This window comes from Anoplopoma fimbria, chromosome 6 (genome assembly GCF_027596085.1).
Source record: "Anoplopoma fimbria isolate UVic2021 breed Golden Eagle Sablefish chromosome 6, Afim_UVic_2022, whole genome shotgun sequence".
Classification (NCBI taxonomy): Eukaryota; Metazoa; Chordata; class Actinopteri; order Perciformes; family Anoplopomatidae; genus Anoplopoma; species Anoplopoma fimbria.
The window spans coordinates 4,752,211-4,778,634 of NC_072454.1; the positions used below are offsets into that span (position 1 = coordinate 4,752,211).

The 26,424-nt window shown below is 40.4% G+C and overlaps 1 protein-coding gene across 1 annotated transcript in view; it reads right to left on the reverse strand.

Annotated features, from left to right (window-relative positions):
* LOC129092670 (pro-neuregulin-3, membrane-bound isoform) overlaps positions 1 to 26,424 on the reverse strand; it is a 349,566-nt gene that overhangs the window by 61,996 nt on the left and 261,146 nt on the right. The window contains 1 exon segment of the mRNA XM_054600685.1: positions 1,878 to 1,951. Coding sequence (XP_054456660.1) covers positions 1,878 to 1,951 — 74 coding nt within the window.

A 26,424-nucleotide genomic window follows, 5' to 3' on the forward strand; every position in this document is an offset into this window, starting at 1 on the left:
CTTAGTAAAAGAAAAATCATAAAAATAGGAGTTATTGGCAGAGACCCAATATTAAATAACTCAAAATGTCATTAGATTTTGAATACTCTCGACTGTGCCCTTTGACTCTCCGTAGAGAACTGAAACGTCTATGGGCCAGTAGGTCTAATGTCTAGGGTTTCTTCATAATAATCAACAGATAAAGGAGCAAAGCAATCAACAACTGTTTCCAGCTGACATTTTACAAATTGTCTAAGTGACAGTTCCTAGCTACCAATGTGTTCAGGTCAGTAGGTTTGGTGTACAAACATAGCGTTGGGTGTCACTTCACTGAACAACAATGTTGTTCTAACAAGGACAATTACCCCAATACTTGCTTTGAATTAAAAACCTCATTACGGTGACTTAATTAATGATTTGGAAAGTAAAGGATAACAGTGTTGTTGCATTTGTCACATTTCATCGACATGTCTCATTTATGGCACATTCTCCTTTGCAATCAAGTAGGGCATAGTCATAATGAGAAATTAAATTTTCAGAATATTACCACAGAGAAGGTCTTTTTTTTTTTTTTTACATTGGACAATTATGAGGTAAAAAATCCCCGAAGGCAGAGTACTGTCCTTTTACGGTAAATGGTGCTATTACAGGACGCGGCTTGTTGGTAGAAAAGTCTTAGATAAGCTATTGTACTGACACAACGTTAATGCCCCAGTGACAAGGTCGCATATTTTTTGGAATGAGCTAAGAGAAACGGGGAAATTAATATGTCAGAGATAGCGAGCTGTAAAGACAGAAGTTAGGGCAATTTGTGTCCCTCCCTCAGCTATGTGACATTGAGAGGACCGTGTCTTTGGAGGATAAGGAAATGAGAGAAGTGACATTAGCCTGAGTAGGAAGAGGGTATTTAAGAAAGCAGGGAATAGAAGAGAAAATGAGTAGGTAATATGAGGACAAATTACAAGGAAGAGCAGAATATAAAAGGCAGAAAATCAAAAGGTAGAAGTGCAGTAAACACATGAATTATTATTCCTTAAACATAAAAGAGAGAAGATTGTGTGAAATGTAATAAATGTCATTTTAAATGGTCATTAAAGCTGTAGTATTTTGCAGTAAATCTCGCTCTCTTGCAAAGTGTTCAATGTTTTAATATGTATAAAATGAAGGATTTCAGTTTAAGACATTGTCAGATTTTGTGAAGGAATAAAGCAGTGATGTGGCTTCTGAGGACCTGCATCAAATCCCACTGTTACAAGATCTACATATTGAGCATGTAGATGCACAATGCACAGAGGAAGTTCAACTTTGCAGCACTTCATGAATTGAATGTGCTGTATGACTTGTGAAAAGAAAGGAATCTATGACTGCATTGCCTCTGCAATGACTAACAGCATTCCTGAAGAAACACCGTGTCGGCATATTTCAAGGGGAATATGCAATAAGGGTCACAGCCAAGATGTTAGATGTACTATATTTCAGGAGAATACCATATGCATATTTCAAGGGTAATATGTAATACGGGCCACATTTTTTCAGATGTACCTTACCCGAAGAGTTAATGTCCTGCTACTTTTTTATTTGATTATTTTGATTGATTTGAGACCTTTGAACCCCCCTCTCCACACACCGGACATTAATAACTCTGACTTGGGGGATGTTTGCTTGGCAGTCTGTCTTAGTGTACGTTTATGAAGATTTGACTTCCCTTAGTGCTTTATTTATGAGGATCAATACTCTCGAGAACTCCAGTTGAACCTCATCAGAGTGATGAGTGAAGATATATGACCCCCTCCGTTTCTCCTCATGTTGACTTTTATCAATTACATTTGATGTTATGGTTTAATAATGGATGTTTGCTACACTGAGTACATTGTAAAGCAAAAGATGTGGAAGCTTACTTGGGTCAGACAGGATGGAGTCCGTCTTTGGCAGAAACTGGTCACAGCGGATCCCCTGGTAGCCTTCTCGACACCTGGTGGAGAAAAGAGAGAGAGGAATAAACCGTCAGTCAGTGAATCAAGTCGATTCGACAGCCTACCAATGCCAATACAACAGAAGTGCGTATACTCTTAAATGATTACCCAATTTCTTGGGAGGACGGTCCAGCAAAGGATAAACGCTCTGTGTTTACACTTGCATGTCACCGTTGCCCGATGTCGCATCCCAAGGTCGTTTGTAACTCTGTTTGAGTATTTCGCTTCATCTTTCTTAAGATCCAAAGGCCATATTTGTTGTATTATTTAAGGTAAACAACACGGCAAGTGGGAGAGGGACGATCTTAAGGAAAGTATGGTTCTGATGACCAACCAATCCAAGACATTTCCAACACTTTTTACGTGGAGATAATCACCTTATTGGGCAATTTTTTGTGATTTGATTTGCTACTCGTGCTGGACTCTCTCTCATGATTTTACTACTGGAGGACATCTCTGAATAATGCGCATCCTAAGGGTTTAGAACTAGTCATGTGACTAGCGACTCACATGACATAATGTCAACTTTTAGTTTTGCACAGCACACAAAAAAAAAAGGTAACTTGGGAAAAAGTCCTGTGTTTGTATGACCCATCCACTTCCCCTCCCGTCCCGTGTTGACTATCTCAAGCTGGACTCTCTCTGCTATGTCATTGTCTTTGAGCATCTAATCATGACATGGAGGGGTTTACATTGGAGTAAGTTGAAAGCCTGATGCGTCGGTATCCGGCCCAGAGTGGCAATGACAAAGCGAGATACGTAATTCCAACAGATACGTAAATAAGTAGATACACTGTCCATACCTGCAAAATACCCTTCACTGCACCAATGACCAAAACTACAAGCTTGTGGAGTGAGCCGAATTGCAAGAAAGTGTAAAGTAAGGCGAGCTGACAGGAAGAAATTAATAGAGAGGAGACTTTTTAAGGGGGTGAAACCTGCAATTGGAAATAACTTTCTTGAAAGAGACATCTGTCTTTTCAGCAGAAAGAGCAAATCGAGGCTGCAGCAGAAAAGGACCATCCAATCCCCATTAAGAGAGACCTTATAGCCTTTCTCTGTGTGCTCCTGAATGAGTTTCAGGTTCCGTTCTTGGTTATAGGAAACCTTCACAGAAAATAACAAACAAACATGGAACTTTCTCCTAAAAAAGGCAAGGAGTAAGAACTGTCTCAAGATGGAGCTGAACTTGTTCATGAGGATGAATCTGCTGTAAAAAGATTTTTTATTTTCCATTGTGCTCTTAACCCGTACAAGCCACCAAGAAGAAGCAATTCTGATGAAGAGTGCTCAACCAATTGAAGAGAATCCGTAGTTTCTGGATCCTCCTCAAACTTTCAAGACATCTCAACTTATGAATTTGATTGGCACATTCATGAGAGTGCCAGTCAGGCAATGATCATTAAGCAGCTAATGCATTCTGAAATATTCTCGAGCTGCTCTAAATAAAATGTCCCAGGAAAAGGCTGTGCATGGTGACTGTGCGTTTTTAATTAATTTCAGCTCAATAACTACGTCCTTATCAACATGTAGAAGTGTAAATGTGTCCTACAGTGAGCAGAGATAGCATGGAGACCAAAATGCCAGTATGCAGCGTAAAGCCTAATTGGGTGCCTCAGTTGGTTTGGATATCAATCTTTGCCTCAGGCTATTTGTACCTCACTTGCTGTTCTGTTCCTCTCTGTCCCTCTTGAGGAATTTGTAAGTCTCATACATAAAAATAAAATAGAAACTTCAGAAACAGAAGTGCTAGCTCTCTAAATTTGGCCCGACTATATCTATTCAATCTATCATCCATTCATATTATTCTCTTTACTATTTGCATTTCCTCCCATTTATCCCTGTGGATTTTTTAATCTACATCTGCTCTGACAAGCTGACAGCAGAGCAAATATACATATCCCAGCAGGCCCTGCCTTTTGAAGCGCCCAACTGAGAGAACATCTACCTCCACCCAGACAAAACACCTGAGCTGTACATAGAGATCAAGCCTACAAAAGAATGCAGTGTGACATATCAAAGATTTCGCTCCGTGCAGAGTGTACCCTCTTTTTGTCTCTGATCTATGGTGAGCGATTTTCAATTATTTAATGAGCTGCAGGAGGCGGGGACAGATGCACTTGACTGTGCATGCCATTGGTTTGCATAAATAGCATTGTCACTGTTGGGAGGGAGGAGGGGGACAACATGGGCACCCCATGTATGGTGAAAACATAGTCTGTCTGACATGGATGCTGAATCTAAGCAATTAATGACAACACAAATATTAATGTGACAATTTATTGAATCCCTTGCACAAATGAGATGAAAGATCTACTCAAAGCTGCAGCACTTTAGAATAATTTTGGGGTTGGTCAGACAGATCAAGCAATATATTAGAAAACAAACATTAGGTTTTACATCTTTGGAAAAACATTTTACATGTTTGTTAAGTTTCATTCCATTGTCCAGAAAGCTGCAGCACGTCTGGTGTTCAATCGCCCCAAGTTCTCCCACACAACTTCCCTTCTCCGTTCTCTACACTGGCTCCCTGTAAGAGCTCGCATCCAGTTTAAGACTCTGGTGCTAGCCTACAGGCCTTGGTCAAGCCCTACACCCCCGCCCGACCACTTCGCTCTGCTGCCTCGGGGCGACTGGTTGCCCCGTCGCTCAGAGGTCCCTGCGGCCGATCGACCCGGTCACAGCTTTTTTCTGTCCTGGCCCCTCAGTGGTGGAATGAACTCCCCACTGACGTCAGGACAGCAGAGTCGCTGCCCATCTTTCTGAAAACTCACCTCTTCAAGAAGTACTACCCTGAGCCTTCCTCGTAGCACTTATTGCATTCGTATTAGTTGTTGCACTTACTGTATTCGTATTAGTTCGCTGCACTTATTGTATTCGTATTCGTTTACTGCACTTATCCTATTCGTAGTAGTTTGTAGCACTTATTGTATCCGTATTAGTCTGTTGCAATTATTGTTTTCGTAGTAATTTGCCTCTGCACTATACTTTTGCTCTGGTTTATGCTTTAAGATGCTTGTTTAAGAAAGGAGATGCACTTATGACTTCTGGTGACTAGTAGTTCTCTTGAATACCTATGTTGAATACACTTCCTGTAAGTCGCTTTGGATAAAAGCGTCTGCTAAATGACTGTAATGTAATGTAATGTAATGTAATTAACAGTGGCATTTTTAAATTCCCAGAAAAAAAGGGACTTGTCTTTCTGCCTCTCTCTGAAATTGCTTTTTTCCCCCACAAAATAGATATTTAATCAGGGTGTGCAGTTAGTGACAGTGTGGGCTCCATGGTAACGTAGCTCTGACAGCTTAGCTCTGACAGCTTAACGGAGTAGCAGTGGAGAGAGGGGCTTAGTGAATTCAATGTACGTAAACTAGTATTGTGCATGCCGCTTCAGTTGCATGGCTTACTGGGAGCTACATTTAAAAAAACCTGCTTTGTGGAAGACATGACCCGCATTACTCTACTTTTGATTAGCTTGTACTGTTGCCTTTGTTGGTTAAATTGGTTAGGTTTAGACATGAGGACTGTGAATTGTTAGGGCCAGGCATGCCTTCAACATATCAGGAAAAAATGTTGCTTAGTGTGAGCCTTGGGGGATGTTTGCTTGGCGTGAGCCTTTCCTTTAAATATCAGTTGGGAGGAGATTAAACATGTTCTTCGAAACATGGCGACTTTCCAGAAAAGCATCTTGGCGTTAATATCTGGTCGGCGTTGGCTGGAGAAGTGGAGTGAAGTGGGTTTGTGTCTGAGGAATACGAGGACATTTGATTTGAACGGAGCAATCTTTAACGTCAATAGTAACACCTGTGCTTTATGGCAGGTTAAAATGTGCTGTTAAAAAAGGCCTATGGCATATTTATAACCTTTTTCTACAGCTTGACTTATATACATTAGCATGTAGTGGTAAACTGACATTAGCCCATCACTGCAGTTTCTATAACTGTAGATCTGAAAGCCAACTGACTGATTTCTGTTAAAAATGTAAAGAAACTTTGGTTGTCAACAGTAACCCGGGGGCATACTTTCTGTTTTTTTTAAGTATGTGGTTTTGCGAACAACTCCTTGGTTTCCTTACTACTTGTATGGGGGCTTCTTACAACCACATTTATCACACTATATCGCCTTGATGACAGACAGTAATCATGTTGTTAAGGAGGCTTTAACAATCTCATCATTCGTCAAGGCGTCCGTATTGCCGCCTGTCCTCCAAGTTTGTTGTTCTCGGCTTTTACTGTTGCGATGCGTGATGCCAAATATGTGTTGTGTGGGAGCAGGAGAACAAAACAAACACCAACAAACACAGTCGCCTCAGTTTAGAGACACGATTCGAATGCAAAACTCCAACCAAAGGGGTTTAAATGTTGCTCTTTGGTGTCCAGACTTCAGCTTTCTAATCAGATGCTGCGAGTCAGGATCAAGGTCTAATATGTCAGCAGGTCACGTAAAACACAGGTGGACTTTTCCTCTGTGTTAAATTGGTTAACATCCCTCCATGCCGTTGTGACCTAAACTGACTAAACTTTGACAGGAGGCAACCTGTGTCACACCAAGTCATGGCGAAGAAGATAATTAAGAGAATGGAGGCTTAACATGGTGACACTGCCTGTGAGTCACGCTCATTAGGTGGGGACAGTGGAAGTGAGAACGAGCATACAGCCGTGATCAGAGGGTGCTAAACAAAAGCAGCGACAGCGAACACCATACAACTGCATGTACACAACCTTCGGGAAGTGTGGCCATAAGCGCCACAAAAAACATCTGTAATTTCCTACTTTATCATGTCTTAGACTGTATAGTAGTTATTCTTTTATCTGACAAACGCAACACTTTTTTGCAGATGCTAATCAAAACACGTCAGAGTGTGTCTTCGTAAAGCTCAGAGGAGTAAATCTAAGGGTGTATGAGAGACAGTCGGAGGGTATTGAAGGGTTGCATGCCTTCCAATTAGCACCATAGTCATTAATTAAAAGGAAAAGAGAAAGAGATTGCATGTGCAAGCATGTGTGTGTGTGCGCTCATACGTGTGACGCTCTCGCAAATGTACGACGCAACACCAAGAAGGGGATAAATATAAACACGCCGCCTGGAGGGTGATGAAGTCCTGCAAAGGGAAGTGTGAAAACACATGCGCTGGCGCTCAAACACATACATACATATGCAAAACAGAAGGGAACGTTCACATCCCGTTTAAGCAGTTCAAAAGTTCTCTGTGTACTGTATGCGGGAGAACACGATATTTGATATGCAATTTTTTTCCTGCCAGGCAAACTTAACATTCCAGCTGAAGTTTAAATAAAAACTGAAAATGGAAAAACTGAAGCAAACACACTCCAGATTTTACACAAAGAGTCCTAAAGTCGAGGTAAATGTTTCGTTTTCACAACCGCATTAACATTCACATATTGAAGTTTCTCCGCATCACTTGAGTTGGGGTTAAAACTGCTTTGCTCAAGGGTGCCTCAGGAATTGATTCTGCAAATGCAGGATTTTGCACTGTCTTGCAAACTGTCTGCAAATTATACATGCTGTAATCTCTCTAACTTTGAAAGCACTGTTTGAAAGTTTGGTCAAATGCCTGGTTAAAGCTTCCACACTTAAATCTCCTTACGGCATTTGAAATAAACAGATCTGTAGGATGTCTTGATCTTGATGCATAAAAAGGACGAAATTAGAAGTTACATCAAGTCAGGCTAACAGAAATTCAATCAGTGGACACTGTCCTGATGCTAAATGTCATAACAGATGGGCAAGAACCGTTATTTCCTAAATTTGTCCAAACAAGAGAGGCTGAAAACTGGCAAATGAGGGTGGATTTCTGAAACGTCCTTCTCTGTAACCGAATGGTTCAACTGGTCTTCCTAGGTGATACAAATAAAACAAGGAGGCAATTTGCAGTGTCAAACCATCAAAGGAAATATTAGAGATCCAAAAAACTACTTCTCTTGCCTTGGCAGGGCGGCCATTTGGACCAATTGAATACCGTGCAGCCACACAGCCGCGTGAGGCTCAATGGTCTATTAAAAGAAAATATGCCACAGTGCATTGGTCAGACTGTGACAGGTTGGTTCAATGATCTTCACATCGTGGGCCATTTTCTCAGCATGAAATTCATTTTCGAGCAGAATGGCCGGTAAACTGGCCAACAAATAACAGGAAATAGCCGAGGAAAAGTATTGTTTCTGTCATGGTTGGAGCCTGACCTTACAGCAATCTGCTCAGAAGGTAGAAATCCCTGAGAGAGCCACATAACTTTTAAATAAAAGAAACTGGTTCATGCATCCCAATCTTCATTTGGAATATATCTAAAGTGTGAAAACGTTATTTAAACTTATCTTGCTAATCAATTGTGGTTTATGTTGCCTCGGAGAGTGATTCATTCTTTTAAAAACAGTGCCACATCACTTACTCTTCGTGTTATTTTTTTAAAGATGCAATATGATAAATGAGGGAAAATGTCTTGATACTGATACATATTGTCACCAAAAGGGAGAGGCAGACACTCTAGTCTCTACTCAAGGGAAACGTTCAGACAAACTTTATAGTACTGGGTGTAAACATTCACAGCAAGACACTGAGCGAGTCAATTAACCAACAAGAGAAAGTTAATTTAACGCGAAGGATCTTTGATTTAATGAGGCACTATCACTGCTACATTCACACGAGTGCCAAGAAGATTCTTCACCAAGTTTTGGATGCCAAAAAAAAACAAAAAACAGGACAGGAACAGGTGTAACAGATGCTATTTCATTGTTAAATCTGTAATAAGTTTTAACCAAAGATAGAGAAGTTTGTGAGTCACCCACATTCACATTTGAAGTCTCAAAAATGAAGTTACTCAATGGTACAACAACACTTCTACATTTCCTACCAAACATTTTACTTTCAACAAATCAAATTTGGTGGTAAAGGAAATAAAATACAGGTAAAAAAAACCATAATACCTTTGTTATCCATGTCTTGTGCAAAGAACTTATATATTTTGCACCCAAATTAAAAGAAATACAGATGGCAAAGGTTGTCTGTTCAAGCAGCCTTTTATGACAAACACAGGACTTTCACCCTGGAGAACGCTGTTTTTGTCCTGTGTGTAACCAAACGTTACTTTTGACTTATTTTAAGTTACGAACTTAAGTAAACTTACTTAAAGCTATAGTTTAGGTGTTATCCATAGAGGCACCGACAGTAATACGTATTTAATAAATGTTTGTTACCGTGGATACTCAATGAAGTCATATCGTTTCATGTATCAAATTCTAATGTCATCCAATATGTATGTTTGGCTTTAATAGCAACTTGCTGTTTAATCAGATCGGCAGACAACCAACTGCAATTGACAGCCCTGACTTCAAAGGAGGCCTGAGATGATTACTTTTCTACTTTTGATGACATTACATATCTCTCATGCGTATGTGTTTCCATTCATTCCTCCCTTATTTGATAGGACAGAGAATTGAAATGAAAATCTAGACTCACTGGGTATCAAGGGAACTCTTTTCTCTCATTTTTTGGTGTGATTGAAATAGCACCATGTTCCCAGCCTGAGCGTTTATAAGAGGCAGGTATGGTGTGAAACTAAGTGTGCATTGCATGTGTTGGTGTATATTTACAGTACATGTATGACCATATGTCCATATTTGTATGTTTGTATTTCACACATAGACAAATGGAAAGCAAGCAGTGGATATGCATATTTATGTGTGTGTGAGAGCGATAAGGAACACAATTCAACATGATCTCTCAAAGCCAAACACTCATTCTTGTACAGCTCTACCCACATTCAGAATACACAAGAAATGAAATACACAAGTAGAAATATAGTAGGGCTACCACAATACACTATTCATAAGCATAAGTTACAACAAAACAAGGATGGAGAGCCAGGAGCGTATATAATAAAGATCTGTTTGACTGGTCTGTAGAGTTACTGGTCTTAGTTTAGGTCTAAAGCTAAAGCACGTTGGATTAGATGTGCCCAAACTAAAAGCTCTGTTTTCATGTAATCAATGTCATCTGCTGGGAAGCTGACAAAGGAATGATACTTGTCTGGATTCATGATTTAAGAACAGTGAAAAAGTATTTGGAAGCCGCAGTGACGCTGTGAAATGAATGGATATTCCTTGTATACAATGGGGTTTTAATTATTATTATTGGGGCATTTTAGGCCTCTATTAGATGCATGCAGAGATGCCAGTTGTCCATGTTTTGTCCCTATAATGCAGATTATTATTACTTCTTCGTGTACGCAAGCAATGCATTTAGATGTAATATCGTAACTGAGTATTTTGGGGCTATAATGATATGAGCTATGGTGAAAACAAACCCTCAACATTCATAACATGTCAGTAAAAGACAAAAACTTCCAAAAGGTAATCTTATTTGACTTATTAGGTCACTGTGGACCCAGAAAATGAATTCAAGACTAATTGACTACTTGGAGCTCTCCGTCTAACAAACAAGAAGAATACATTTGCAGCTGAGGATGCTCTTGTGTTGTGGTCTAATTATGGTCCAATCCAACTCCATTTTAATTTCTGCAAATGGCCAAATGGTTATAATTACTAAAGTGGCGTTTTAAGTGAAGAAGAACATGTTCCTTTTGGAGCAATTTTGTAAAGTTCTCTGGTTCTCTGTTGTGCTGAGTTGTAGGCGTGAAATGTAAGGAGAAACTTAAACCAACCTTCAATTTTAAAGTTGAAATCACAACTTGAGTGAAGTCAGGTTTAAAGGCTAGAAAACCTAACCCTCCAAAAAGCCAATTATGAGTATTTTCCCAATTTTGCAAATCTAGTTCTAAGCAAGTCAGTGAGAAATTCAGCTAATTAAATTGAATGACATAAATCTCCATGTTACACAGAAATCTCTAACATATCCTGCTCTTTTCTCTCTGGATGCTTCTAGTTGTCAAGCGACTGACTGCTGAGCTTCTCTCATTTTTTAAATTAAACATGCCTCTCACTGAATGTTGCATACATGCCATGGTGTTTGAATGTGTGCCCTTACCCCCATCTCACCATGAGTACTATGACTCCTCACCTCCATCCCTCAACCCTTTCAACAGAGGCAGGAAGTCACTCAATAATTCACTGCCACTGATACAACATTAAAACAAAAATACGTAACTTTCCCTGATGTTTCATGTATTTTTCAAATACACATCAGTTCCCATTTTTTTCCTTCTGTTCTTCCAACACTCTACACTCTGTTGGGGCAACTTGGACAGAAGAAAACCATGTGGAGGTCAGAGAAGGACATTTGGAGCAAAATGCATAACCAAATTGTCTTCCACCCAACTGGTTGTAACACATTTGACAGCCAAAAAGAAAATGAAACTGGATTTGTGCAAGCGAAGCCTCTTGGGAATACAGGAAAAGTGCTACTCTAGTTCATCTAGCTTTTATCAAGCAGTCAGTTGCACCAGACAGCAGAAATGAAAAGACACATCAGAGACAACAAACGAGAGAGAACTTCTGACCTCAGCGGAGAAAATGACAGCATTGGATGTTTGTTCAAAAAAAAAAGCCTTCTGTGGTTATGTGAATAATGAATGTCCAGAGAAATCACAGCTAGTTGTTAACATTCAGAAGCAAAGGCATAAGTAGTGAGAAGTTAAAAAACTCTTACAGACACGGTCTGGTTGAATGGACCCGCATACAAAGCAAAGAACTGCGTCTCGTCTCCTATCTGCAGTCAGGGATCGTTTCTTTTTTTTAACACAAAGGTGATTTTTCTCCAATCGTAAAGGGACACTTTGTCTCAAACAGAGGATTGCATTTGGAGTATCAAACATTGAAGCTTGTGAAAGGCTTGTGGCTTGCTCATTTATAGTTTTTTGTTAAGGTTTTACAGCATCGCTAGGAAGTCTACGCACATAGCTGCTGCAGCTAACGCGCTCCTCTTCAAAAACATAACTTAGGTAAGTTACCAGAGTTAAAAAAGGTAAACATAAAAATCCTAACCTATGCTGTCAACCCGTTGTTTCACGTCCATTTCAATCATGCAATGAATTTCTGATGCAAATCTGAAAAAAATAAACTGTATCAAAAAGTCAATATTAACCTCTCAAATAACAACTGCATATCTTTGACAGCTATCTCTCAAATCAATTCTGCAGAATTATCCTAATGTTGTTTCCTTATGCTCAGGGTTTCAAACAGTTGAGTTTTCACCAATCAAACAGTTTGCTGGTTGCAAAGTTCACTGTTGCATGCAACTGCTTTTAGCTCAGCTGGTTGCGAATGACAAATTTAACCTCTAAAGCCTACCTAGTATTAAAGATTTTCTGTGGAGTATTTTTTTTCCACTATGACCACAATCTTTTCTTTATCTTTAACCATAATCATTGCATTTCATTACATTCTAGATTTCCATGCTGCTTAATGGAGTCCTGCCTGCACACTTCATCTCTCATCTCCAGTAGAAGTCCTGTTATACTGCAGAAGACTATCATGTCACACTCTATAAATACATTCCTCTGTCTTATGCAGCGATCTTGATAGCGACTGGAAATACCATTAACGGTGAGATAACACTTAAATCCAAGCCCTTATCTCTTCTTCATTCTGCCCTCCTCTCCTCATGTGTCTCCCTGTCTTTGACTTTCTCTCCTTATGAATATTAACACTTTATCACTTGGACCACTTATCTCTGCTTAATAATTTGCTCCCTCTAACTCACTTTGATTACAGGGTCTGTTCAGGAAAACATATCTTCATTGCATCTGTATGTTAAAGGTGGCGCTACTTAGATTGATTAAATTAGCAGTTGCCGGCAACAAGTTTTTACCCGCAAGTAAAAATGCTCACCGCAATCTGAGTGTTTACGGCTCCATCCTCTGGACAGATTGAGTCATAAGGAATAATGCCTATTTAAAATAACATTTGGATAACATTTGACATTTTTTCAAGGTTATTCAACATTCTCAGGATATATCAAACCTGTAGACATATATTCACTCTTACACTTGCCCCTTTACACAAAGCCTTGTCCATAACAAAACCATTTCCCCACTTTGCTTGTGTAAGAACTTGACTGGCCTGCACAGAGCCCTGACCTCCACCCCATCCAACACCTTTGGGATGAATTAGAACACCGTTTCCAAGCCAGCTGTTATTGCCAAACATCTGTGACCGACCTCACTGATGGTTTTGTTGCTGAAAAGGAGCCAATCCGGCAGCCATGTTCCAAAATTTCGTGGAAAGCCTTGTGCTGGTTGTTATGGCAGCAGATTAATGCCCATAGTTTTGGAATTACACGTTAACCAATCACATTCTCATTCCCAACATCTACTGAGGCCTGGTCAGGACCCCTTGGCGTCAATTTCCAAGGCAATTTATTATGCAAATTTGTTGTGGTTAGGTAATTAAACCCTCCAAAGGTCATGGTTTCGGTTAAATTAACAGCTCGTAAAGTGAAAATGAAACTTAGCATTGTGAAAACAAAGACAAACAACATATTGGTTTCACAAAGGACATTAACAACGGTCTCCTAGGTGAAGGTCTTGTGTTTATTTGTCCCATCCATTCTCCCTCCCCTTACACTTGCCCTAAATGTTTGGAAAAAACTGGTCATGATAGGAATTGTTCAGAACCAAATGAGTGTTTCACCCTCTTGATGTGTTGCAGTGGCCATTGGCGGTTGGAAATGTAAAGAGTGGACCTGCCTAAATAAAGTACCACGGGGGTGGCAGCTTTATCACATCATAATTTAAGCAAATATACCAAAGCACCCAAATGCCAGGGGAGGATTTATGCAGGAGTGCGTGCAGTTTATGTCGAAAAACAATAGTCTCATGAGCGCTTTGACCTTTGGATAAATCTAAGCAGCGGGAAAGTCCGTCAGGGTAATCAGATAATTAAACTCGCCCCATTTGGCTTCTGTTTCGGATTATGCTATGTCCCTTTAGAAATAATTTCTCACTGTGAAAGTGTCACTTGCATGCTGCTGATCCCGTTAGAGGGCACAGCCAAGAAGGGAACTATAATACTTAACAAAGGAATTTGAAAGTTAAAAACGTTCTAAAACCAAAAAACTGGCAGCCACTTCATCTCCCAGATGTTGAAGGTGGGATTTAAACTCGTATGCATGTAAAATGTAATTTCACTGCGGGGATATTGTGCCATTGCTCATAGGACACATCAGCAATGTTACAGAAGGCAGCTGCAAAGACAGTTGATATAAGATTAGAAATAAATCCACCAGATAAATCTGAAGTGTAAAGTGTTTAAAGGTGGGTGAACAGAGTCACAGAAAATATAATTCTGTTATTCTATTTGTCGATAATTCAAATTTCCCTTTGTGATTTCTTTATTGCATTGCAAATCCAAACCTCTCAACCAATGTCTTGCTAACTTTTGTCATGGTTTTACATTTCTTATTATGAATCAATTAATGAATCAATTAACTAACAGGTATATGGACTATGTATATACATTTTTTTGTTACTCTTTTTTCCCCCCCATTGTCTAAAAGAGAAACAAAACAAAACGTCTGTATGTGTATACTTATTACTCTCAATTACATCAGATAAGATGTAAACATGTTGGAGTTGGCGATAATGCTAATTTACATCTGTATTCCTTAAACCTTAGTTAAACCCTAGTTGCCACGTCAGTGAATTAAAACAACGATTTCAGGATGAAAACTTTCGTAGTTGCACAGAACAAATTATCTCCCTTCTGTTTGGAAATAATAGAAGAATCACAAACGGCAAAATCAAGATGTAGGATCCATTTTGTTTCTGACTTGATGCACTTGAGTGCATGACAGGCTGAATTCCAAACATCATAACTAGGAAGAAGCTGCTTACACCGAGCGCCTATAAACATCTCACACATACGCACACTGCAAGCTAATTATTGTAAGAGGGAGAGAAAAGGTTTACATAGAACACAGGAGATGGTAAAGCAAACGCTCCCAACACAAAGCAAAACATCAGTTCCTGTAAGAAAAAAGGTGTCAGTAAAGATTTCAATTAGAACGATCTTTTTTTTAAATGCTCTGTCAAACATGTTGCTAAATCCGGTTGCACCCAAAATACTTACGAAATATGCGGCCATCTTATCAATGGAACTGTAACTTTCCTTCTGGAAACCGCTCAATATTTGTTTATCATTTATCCTGACAGTTTAACTTGTGGTTGTTTCCTTTTTGTATTATGCAACTTGGCCTGAGGAAAGATTGTTGTGATGCATATGATCAATCATAAAAAATATATGAAAAAAGTTTGTGTTTTATGTACACGGTATAATCTGCCTATTTGAAGCACCATTACCTCCAGGTTATATGGGAGAATTTCAGTTTAATCAAAACACAACCTGGGGCTACAGAGGGGGATTATATGATGTGGCATTACCAATTTTCATAGGATTATTATCCCACTGTGATGATTAAGGATTGGGCAAACACTTTTCCCTAAGCCTGAGAGATAGATGTCAAAATCTCAATAAAAACAATTATCCAGTTTCTGAGATATCACACTTGACAGGTGTTCATTTCAACTGTTAGTTTCAGTAAAACTCCACAGATGATATGGAATTACAAAAATGCTAAATATCTCTATCAGAAATGAATACCTTTGTTTTTAAATACATTATAATTCAAAAAAATGTAAACAGTGACAAAAAAAACAACATTGTCACAATATGAAAGCTAATATTTCATTTTTTTTTTTATAATTTGTGGATAATACCAAGGAGAGGGACATTTATTCTGGCAAATGGGATCTTAGATAACAGATGATCACAGGAAGAAAACCTGGCAGGCACAACAGGAGAGACAGGAATGTGATTTGCATTCATCAACACCTAAAGTGATGACCTTTGGTGTTCTTTGTCGCTGTTCTCAGAGTGAACTCTCAAACAAAGCAGGATTGCTTTCATGAGCACAGACGTGTTTGATAAAAGTGTCAAGAATATGCTCAGCAGGAAGAAGGGAATCAAAAGGTTTTTAACAAAAAGACTGACAGAGATCTGTGATGGGGTTCTTTCTGAAATGAAGCCCGATGGCTCTATTGTGCTGCAGACAACTGACTTATAGGAGCTGGAAAAAAAATCATTTTTGAGTAATTCAACATCTTTGCAAAGTTTGACACATGACCCAAGTCTTTGACCTGACATACTGAAGCTGCCACCGGGTGAGAAAGAAATCGCAATAAATGAATTCATGAAAATAGAATAAAATAAAATGATTATAGCTTAATTCTAAATATCACTGGTGCACTTTTTTTTTTTTAAAGCAATTCCATCTGTCATTCTTCAAAAGTTGAATTGCTGTGTTTCACGTCTCTTTTAAAGAAAGTCTTTGCTTTATGGAGCTATTTGACAAAAGACTGTAAGATCATTTACTGATATAAATCTGAGCAGATTCTCCTTGTATTTTTGCACTATGTTCAATTCAGACGATGTCTTACTGTGTCTTACATAGCCGTTTACTATATTTTGAGGAATTTGGGACAAATGAATCATCATTTTAAGTACGGAAAACACGTCATCATTAACGTAACTTAACTTAAAATAACTCAACAACACATGGTTTTAATTCTTGTGTTTGTTTGACCCATCCACCTCTTATACCACAGGACTATCTCTGACTGTAGCGTATTCACGTGTATGCATTTACATAGCAATCAGTACAAACTTAATGGCGTAAAATGACACACAAAAATCAAGAATGGTGTCGTTATCGCATGCTAAATGACTTTCAAAATGTTAAGTCATCGGTGGGACCGAGCTGGTTGTATAACTGTGATGTCATGTAATTGAGCTTGCTGTATTGAACACATATTAAAGTTACTACCAGGAACTTTTATTTGGTGTCGATTTTGGCGGTCCCTGTGGACAAAAGCGGTAGCGTTTCCTAGCACAACAGTCCCGTTAGAAAAACCTCTCACTTACTACAGCACAGTCTGGCATTCTGAAGCAGCGAGGCAAAGCTCTGCTCTGTCTTTGTCCGTCTCCGTCTGAGTTTCTGGTGAACCTGCATGATTTCATCTGATTTTTCACGGAATCAGCCCCAGTGGCAGAAATGATAAGCATCAAGAATAACTAGAAAATAGGCAATCTTCTGTAGGGCATACTGATGCATCATTATTCAATTCAGACGGATTCATAACCAGTTAAAAGTTCCTCACAGTATCTTTAAGAAGGAAATGAAAGATGTTTCACAGTACTTCATTCATGCTTTTGAAGAGAGAATAATTAAAATCTGTGCTTTAGACAAAAGCTCTCATGTCAAGACGCTGGCGAGCCTCTTGAGCACATGACACAAGAACTGGATTTGTTTGTACTTCTGTCTGGACTAATTCTGTCCTTTAGACAGTATCTGTGATAAAGACAGATTTTTAATTTAGCTAAAATGATGACTACTGTCAACTAGTCTGAAGAAAGTGGTTAACCTTGAGAAGCAGGTCAGTTCATGTCTAGAACGAGGTTGGCCTAGTGAAAGCTTTTTGTTTGGAGAAATCAACCACCACTCCTATGATGATTGGAATAAGTGGAATAGATGAAGGTGAAACCAACCTTTTATCCTCAACAATTTTAATCTTGAACAACAAAACATCAAACTTAACAAAAGCTTGCAGACTGAAGAGGACAGTAAGTGGAAGAAAATAGCTGCAACAAGGAAAACAGAAGTGAACCTCCCAAAAAGCTGTTATCAACAGCCTTCTTTAAAAAGGAGGGGGACACAGGAGGAAAGAAGCTTTGTTAAGAGGACAAGAAAGAGGCGAGAGGAAATAATTACTACATTACAGCAGGAGCCGTTTACACAAGGCTTCCGTCGTGCCGCAGGACTGGCAACATTTAACGGATAATGTGACCCAAAAAGACCTGAGAAACACACCCTGCCTACAGATTCATCACTTTTTGGGGAAGAGGAGAGAAATGAGAGTGATGCTGCCACTGCTGCCACCAAATCTGTTTTGTTGAACAGAGAGTCACTTTGAGAGAGGGAAATAAATTAAACAAAAACAGGCTCAAAGCAAGTGACAAATGTGTTTTATGACGCAGAAATGTAAATAAATGATTGTGATAGTGCTTCTTTCAGGGGAACAGCATTTCAAAACCTCCCTCATCAGCACTGCATGTTTTGTTAATCTGCAACTAAGTCCTCTAAATGTGACATATAAGGTAAAATACACTTATAACAGTATAAATAAGAAGTCCTAGTAGACTGTCCCAGCCTATATTTTGCCATGTTTGCGTGAGCTTTCATAGTGCAAATGAATTGGGGTGCAAAGACATGAAACTTCTTTGGACAAAGTTATTTTGATAATAATTCCTTGATAATGTAATTCATGTTTCATTTTCCAGTTTCTCATGTCTCATCGTTGCTATAGCAATGTTCTTTTGCATTACGTTTGTAGTTGGCTAAATAATGGAGCTAACAGCGAGTGTACGGAGGCTGCAATGAATTACATTATGATGCATTCTAGCTCCATTAAGTAAAAATGAGTATTAGGCGAAGGTCAATTTTAAAGTTATAGGATGTGTTTAAATCTAAATATATTGCGATTTCGGCAAGAAAAGTTAATAAATACAATTTGCTTGAAGGATATAAAACAAAATAAAATAAATACTAGAGGGTATATGACACGTTTCATTTTTTTGTCATGCATTTCTCTCCAGGCTGGACCAGTTTGCTCTGAAAGTGCAGCTCGGTGGAGCATGTCAATTCGACAGGGCCATGTTCTACAGTGGAGAGGAAGCAAGAGGCTGCAAAGGACGGGCTGGAGAGAGAGGTAAGGCTGGGAAGGTAGAGGGAGAACGTACGTGATATGAACACACAAGCTTGCCTCGCCTGCTGTGATCACATGCACATGTGTGTGTGTGTGTGTGTGTGTGTGTGTGTGTGTGTGTGTGTGTGTACACATGTGGATGTGTGTTAGTGTACCAGATAGAAGAGAGCAGGGGTGGCAGCTGTAGTATTAATTAGGCAGGTGAGATGAGTGGACTGCAGCATCATTATATTGGCAATTAGAGCACAGTCTATTTGCCTAGCATGCCCCTGGCTCTGAGAGAGCGAGAGAGAGAGAGAGAGAGGGGAAGAACTAGTTGGGAGGGAGAGATGAAGTTTAAAGAAGAATGAAAGCAGGTGGGTGAGAGCTTTAAAGGGAGAGGAGATGTTATGTAGTCACGAGTCATGAAAAGGATTTATCACTAATCCCTGCAGTGATAGTCAGCTTCCATGATCTCGACCATCGTGCACGTCAATCACAGAACAATGTGTCATGTTAATAGAATGCAGCCGATAGATATTCCTCTCTTTCAGTGCATTGATGTCATCTTACAGTTGGGCGATGGATGACTTACGATCTTATAGCAATGAGCAGATGCAACACACAAACTCTGCTTCCATTCTTTTCCACTTCCTGTGTGCACAAACACAAACACACAAAGAGAGACACACGAGATTGAGAGGTCCGTTAAACTTCAGCGTCGAGAAAGAAGAAATGAGACCCAGAACGCTCCAAAAAGTAGGGCAACCCCCTTCAGCTGGTCCAACACAGACCGCATGACAAATGTGCTCAGCATGAACATCTATAAAGAACTAAGAGAAAGAATTATAGACATTATTTAAGCAATGCTAATGCTTTGACAGGTGGAAGGATAATTTTGTGCTTCACATAAGATAGTCAAGCTGGATCTATCCAGATAAAAATCTACACAATTATCTGTCCTTGTACTTTTTGTGTGTGTGTTTACATTTCGGATAGAACTGTATGAAAACCCTTTCTTGCTTTCAGCTCCACATAATTTAGCTGGGCCACGTGTTACTATACAGCACACGAAGCAGGAATTCTAAGGGAAATGTACAATCAAAAATGTGATGTGATATATGGCAGTGCTTTTCGGTATATGGAGAATAATGTCGCGGATGTGGTGTGGACCCAAAAGCAGTACGACCAGGAGACAGATAAAGTTCTGGAGCTTTATTTGAAGCTGAGCACACAGCAGACAGCCAGGCAGGGTCAGACTCACAGTGGGAAACAGGCAGGGGATCAGGCAGACGGAGGCTAAACTGGTGGTCGGGGACAGAAGGCTAAGGCGGCTAACCGAGGCAAAGGCAAGGTAGGGGAATCCGGTGGTCGGGGACAGAAGGCTGAGTCGTTGACCGGGGCACAGGCAAGGCAGGGAAGTCCAGACAGGCAGGGTCGGCAACGGGAAACCAGTCCACGGGAAAATGCTGGAAGGTCTGACATAAACGCAACGAACGATCTGGCAGCGAGCGTGTGACTGACTGGGGTTTAAATGCTGCAGGGTGGAGGTGCAGCAGAGTGAGCAGGTGGGAGGGATGGTGCTGATGAGGTGGGCGTGGCAGACAGGTGCACTGCATGAGGCTGATTAGGTGAGTGAGGGAGAGTGTGGTGAGAGAGAGAGAGGGGGCGGGGCTGAGAGCTGGAAGTGGAACTGGGAGTGGCCGGAGTGAACTGAGAGAGAGTGACAGGCAGGTGAACAGAGTGAGCCAATTAGGTGAGTGAGACAGAGTGACAGGGAGTATGGAAGACGAACTGTGACAGATAATGCACATTGATGTATACAATTCATGAATTCCCTAAAAACAGCAAATCACCTAATGGGTTCATGATACATAGACCTTGTCAGGTGTTTTTTTTTGTTTGTTTTAAGGCAAAGACTAAGCCACAATGGACATTCCGACTGGAAAAACTGACCGAAATACATCTAAATGCTTGAAAAAAAGCTCATTTTGTGTCCAGCAACACTTTAAAATGTGTTGACGGGTTCTGAACAAGCTCTGGTCCCTGGAGGGTCTGTGGTTTGGTTCAACAGGGTTGTGCTAAGGTGTCTGTGCAGGCCAGGCAGCACAGGGAGTGGGACAGAGAGCTGGAGGGAGCTGGCCGGGATGACTTTGGCTCTGTCACACCAAGGTCTCCACTCTAACTCCACTATAATGAGCCTGTCAGCGCGGTGTGAACCATAGGAGATAGGCTGCCCCACATCAACCTAGTTTCACAGTCAAGGATGAGTAGCCCTGTGTGTGTGTGTGTGTGTGTGTGTGTGTGTGTGTGTGTGTGTGTGTGTGTGTGTGTGTGTGTGTGTGTGTGTGTGTGTGTGTGTTTGTTTATGGTCAGATTTCTTTGCTTAGCATCCCCAGCAAACCTGTTGTCATCTTTGCCGGTGAAGTGCGGACTGAAGTGCTTTTACGTTTGCAACAGGCTGCTCAGGTGACTTTTATCTGGACCAAATCTATTCGTACAAACACTCAGGTGTGTAGATCATAGATATGCTTTTAAATAAAATGACCTGCACAGATGCACATTAATGCTTTTAGTGATCTTGGTCAAACAACAACCACATAACAAGAAGAAAGAAAATGTGATTCATAAGAAATCTTTGCAATTTAACATCAGTTTTCTTGTTTAAATTGCATTTTGAATTATCCCATTAGAAAAGTTGTAAGCGGAAAAAAAGCTTGTTTTTTTATTCCATCTTTGTGGAAACAGCGTTGATTCGCTAAATGGAAGATGGAAACACCTCTGCCGATTCATTTTTGACATAGCGAACATTTAACTCACATGACATGAAACATGGCAACTGTATTTTTACACGTACAAATAAACAAATTTAGTAAAGCTTTTAGGAATGGACGCCCACAAACAAATTCTTTTTTCCCACAAATTTCCCAACAAGCTACTCGAAGTGATTTTTATCAGCTTCTCAAAACTTAATCATGGTAGGAAGTACTAATCCAATTCAGGGTAAAAAAGAAGTACCAGAAGCATTTGGACTTCCTGGTTATAACTGCACAGGCAAGCAGCTGCTTACAAGAATTGCCAGTAACAGGTCATTTTTATGAACCTGTGACTCATTTAACTCCCACTGGAACATATTACATATTATGACTATTTGTGAATTCATAAATAATCATAATGTTTTACTGCTGACTGAAATTTATCCCGAAATATAATCACAAGATCCTGGAGAGGCTGCATTAGATGCTTACAGATTGCAGAGCTATAAAGGGACAGACGACTCCAAACAATGGGGTTCCTCGAAGTGTGTGTGTGTGTGTGTGTGTGTGTGTGTGTGTGTGTGTGTGTGTGTGTGTTTTGTTTGTCTGAGCCTGTGCGTGTGCACGTGCGTATGTGTTTTGCTATAAAGCCTCTCTGATCCAGTGTTAACTGCTCTCATAAACAAGCACCTGCCAGATGTGAGCCTCAGCCCACAGAGGACTGCGAGCGTCTGGCTGTGAGTGGAATCCATAAGCAGGCGGGTCTTCTGCCGCCTGCATCCTTTTGTCTCACACAGATAAGACAAAGTCTAAAACCACATTCAGCTGACCTTTTGCTAGAGCTCATGGTTTTTACTGTCCACAACAAAAATATATTTCTCCACCCCTGGAAAGACCGACATGAAGATAGACAGATATACAGACAGGCAAGGGCAGAAAGTGCTGGAGGGCCTTCACATGTAGGAAATCAAACAACTGTGGTAGGTCAGGAAGAACTGGGACTGGAATCCAGCCCAGGACTGTGAGAATAAAAGCTTTTGGCAGTCACTTTAACACCTCTACAGTTCTTTGTTGAATGAAAAGAATCTGATGATGCTGCAGTTTGTAAAGACACTTTAGGACATCTTTCTTCTTCCTCCTCATCTGTCAAATCAAAACAAGACCTTTCAGACAATCCTAGGTGAGCTGAAACGCTAGATACAGTTCGCCATGTTCACGATGTAAATGACTGAGTAAATCAAAATTCAAACAAAAGCGGGGAACAGTCCAAATTGGTTGATGCCCCTCGTATGCCCCCTCAATATTGAAAGTATCTGCGAGGGCCACGCCCATGCCACAGCCAAAGACAATACAGTACTAAAACTCCATGACCACCATGTGGATCTGTGGATCGGTCATTCGTGAGTCTGAACCTTCCCAATTGCCAGTCGGCCCCTGCATGCCAATATATACACCCTCAAGTGCTGTTCGAAAAAGTTTGAAAGTGCTATAAAGGTCCTTTCTAATGGTCAGAAAGAGCATTGACCAGACGTGTGTTTGAAAGAAAAATTTGACAGCCGCATCCTCTTCCTGCAGCAAATGACAGATGTTCAAAGATGTAAAAATTCCACCCACTACATTTTTCACATTCTCATTTCTGGCAGCATCCGTGTTCAGCTGGACAGCACCAATCACCGTGGTGTTGGCAGTGATGGACGTAGGCTGCACTTTAAGAGGAGTTGGACCGAACTCTGGATCACCTTCTGAATAAAAGCCAGGACAAATCTGCGCCAATGGAGAGATTCTCCCAGAGCCCCGACTTCAACTTTCTCAACCAGAGTGGCCCAGCTGGTATTCAAGACATGGAAACAAGGAATACAATGGATTGTTTTCCTGAGCCTGTTCATTTATTGCTTCCACTTCTCTTTTTCTATCATTTGAAGTGAGCCGCTCTACAAAGCTATGCACAGCTTGGCGTGGTGAAAGACATATCACCCAACCTTATTTTTGCATTATATCCAGGTCCTTGGTTCATTTTCGGTCCACTTAATCTATTGCACATGAAGATGCCTCATACCAACTTTCCATTTTTGCTTTGCTTGAACAAATATGTGATGTTTCTGTTTGATTTCAACAAGCATCTCACAAAAAAAGTCATTTTGCTTGAAATTGTCAATTTATATTCTTTTAGTATTTTTGCAAAATCTTCATTTCAGTCTATAATCCACATGGATTACTGAAGGACTCAATGTTCCTTTGTGGTATGAGAACGTATTCCACTGCTTAAGCTAAATAAACCATTAAAACCCAATTGGGTTGATTAAAAAATGTGGGACAAATCCAGAAAGTTGATGTTTTGGAGAAACATGGTTTCCTTGGGCAGCGACGATTCTATAATTTTGAAACGGATATGAAAGTTTGACAAACTATTAGGAAAATCAAATGAAATAAATGTTCCTCTTTTTAACTTAGACGTCTCCTTGACGTCTCCATATTTTATTTTAGAACTGAGGCAGCAGTCAGCTGCATTCTCTCACCTCAGTCCTCCGCCGGGGTGGCATGTTCCCTGTAGCAACTAATAGCTGCTCTCTAAACGCTGAATGTCTGACTTATATTGCACACTAAAATGACAACCGGGACACATGAAAACTCTTACATAATCTTACATTTCAGTATTCAATGCCAATTTTCTCTGAGCTGCTGTGGAAACAGACTGTCAGTGCGACTGTGTCTTTCCTGTTAGAAAGACAAGTAATTTCGAGTAATTTCAGTGACAGCGCGTGCGAAGTGAAAGGGGAATGACACAGCCGTCATTACACGGAGCAGCACGCCCACACGCGAACACAATAAACACATATGACCACACACATGCATTGCTGACGCATGTTGACAATGGAACAATGAGCATGCATTCACGATATTAATTATCCAGCGTGATATGTAGTTGGAGGGTCTATTGAATTCATGCCAGAGACGTCGAAGTTACCGTGACAATGTAGGCGTGTAGTTTGCTAATTCAATCTGCTAGTTTCCAAAAGTGCACATGGAGTCGTTGCTATACACTCTGCCATGGCAACATATCCAGTTAAACACCATCTTCCCATTGTTATGCAGCATCTGTGTGCTGTTTATGAAACGTTCGCAACCATTTATGACCCTTTGAAAAGCAAGTCACGGCTAATTTAGGGCAGAACGCCCCACACTCATTGGTTGTAAATATGTTATTGTGGCATGCATGGAGAGATATTCTAATATAATAGGCTGGTTGCTGGACGGGTGCCAGAGTTGCATGGCGGCTGGGTAAAGTATTCTGGCGGAGCAAATTAGCTTTTCTGTCACACAGCAGCCAGGCAAGTTGAGTAAAAGAAAAAAAAAAAAAAAAAAAAGGCTTGGTGTTTGTGTGTTGCTGCTGTTATAAATATCACACATACACAACACACACTGTGCTGGAGCAGGCTAGTGCTCCAAGTCTAGCGAGAGAGGGAGCATCCTTGATTCTTGGCAGTTAGATGGATTGGTGTGTCGACATGTATGTGTGAGTCGGACAAAGACGGATGAATGCGAGAATAGAAATGAGAGAGAGAGAAAAGATGGAACCCGACCAAGATTCGCCTGCCCAGCTTCTTCCTGAGTGATTGGCACTAAGTGGCATTCCCAAGTGGGGCCAATAGACTGGTCCTCGTCAACCTCCATCCAGGCCTCGGGACCCTGGTGACGTAGTTTACTTCGTGTCGATAACCAATTCCCAGGCTGAGTATCTTGTCCCTCAGTGTCACAGTTTCAACTCCGAGAGAAAAGAGACAAAAACGGAGAGGACTTAGTTTGGGTTTCACATTGTCTTCAGGTTTAATTATCCCTCTGGCAGGAACACTGCAGTCATTATTGTTGTGGATGCCAGCACAGACTTAAGGAGGGATTTTCTCCTCCTAAATTCTCGACGCTCGAATCAACTTCTGACCTACAGTACACTGCTGGTAATTGGGCTGCTTATCAACGCCGATGTCACGTCAAGGTGCTAGCAAGCTCAAAAGGATGCTAACCCTCAGTGACTGTGAAAATATTCATTTTTTTTCAATTGCAAACAGGGTGGAAGGAGAAATGTGTTAGCAGTGGTTTGTTTTCAAGAATTAAAAGAAATGTGACTTGAATTGTGAAGGTTTTGAACAAGTCTGTGCTGTAGAGAGAAATAATTAATTCTGAGGCTAAGGAGAACTTCATACTTCCTCATGTGAAAAAATAATATGCATATAAAAAAATACAGTATTTTGAAATGAGTTTCCCACACAAAGAAAACATACAAAGTATAACCAAGCCACTTAGAAATTGAAAATCAGCATTCAAGGGAGTCCATGGCAACATTGTAGTGACAAGTGGCGTGTTGACCGCAATCAAAACCTTCATTAAAAACGTTCACACCAACTTTTTCCTCTGCCGCCCTGCTCTTGAAGGTGAGAGCAGCGTGAAAGTTAGTTACCCAGATAACGACCGATCCACGCACACCTCCCACTTCCTCGAATACAGCGTCTTTTTTCCTTTTGTTTCTTTTACTTGCTCCTCCTAACCTCCTCGTACGCACAATTACACACAACTCCTCCGCTCGTAAAACCTTGGTGTTGTTTTTGATTCATCGCTGTCTTTGCAGCCACACACCAAGGCCACCGCCAACACAGCTTTAATATTAACCACCTGTGCAGAATTGACAAAGTCTGTCTGCCTATTTTATGAAACAAATATCCTAAGACCCACATTTATGTAATCCGTTTTGTTCCCCTTCGCATATGCTGCCTAAATCGGCAACCAAAGAACTTTGAATGACCCAAACGCCATGTCCAAATCCCCCCCTTTTGACCTCTCTGCACTGGTTGCTACGTGGGATTCTACTTTAAAGTCAATTAACACAACAACAATTAACTCAGCCATCATACTGATGCAGTATTATTAGTCCCCATGTACTGTACATGTTCCGATGGCAGAGCTTTTGCGCACTGCCTCGATATCAGTTTTCCTGTAATATTGTACAACTTCC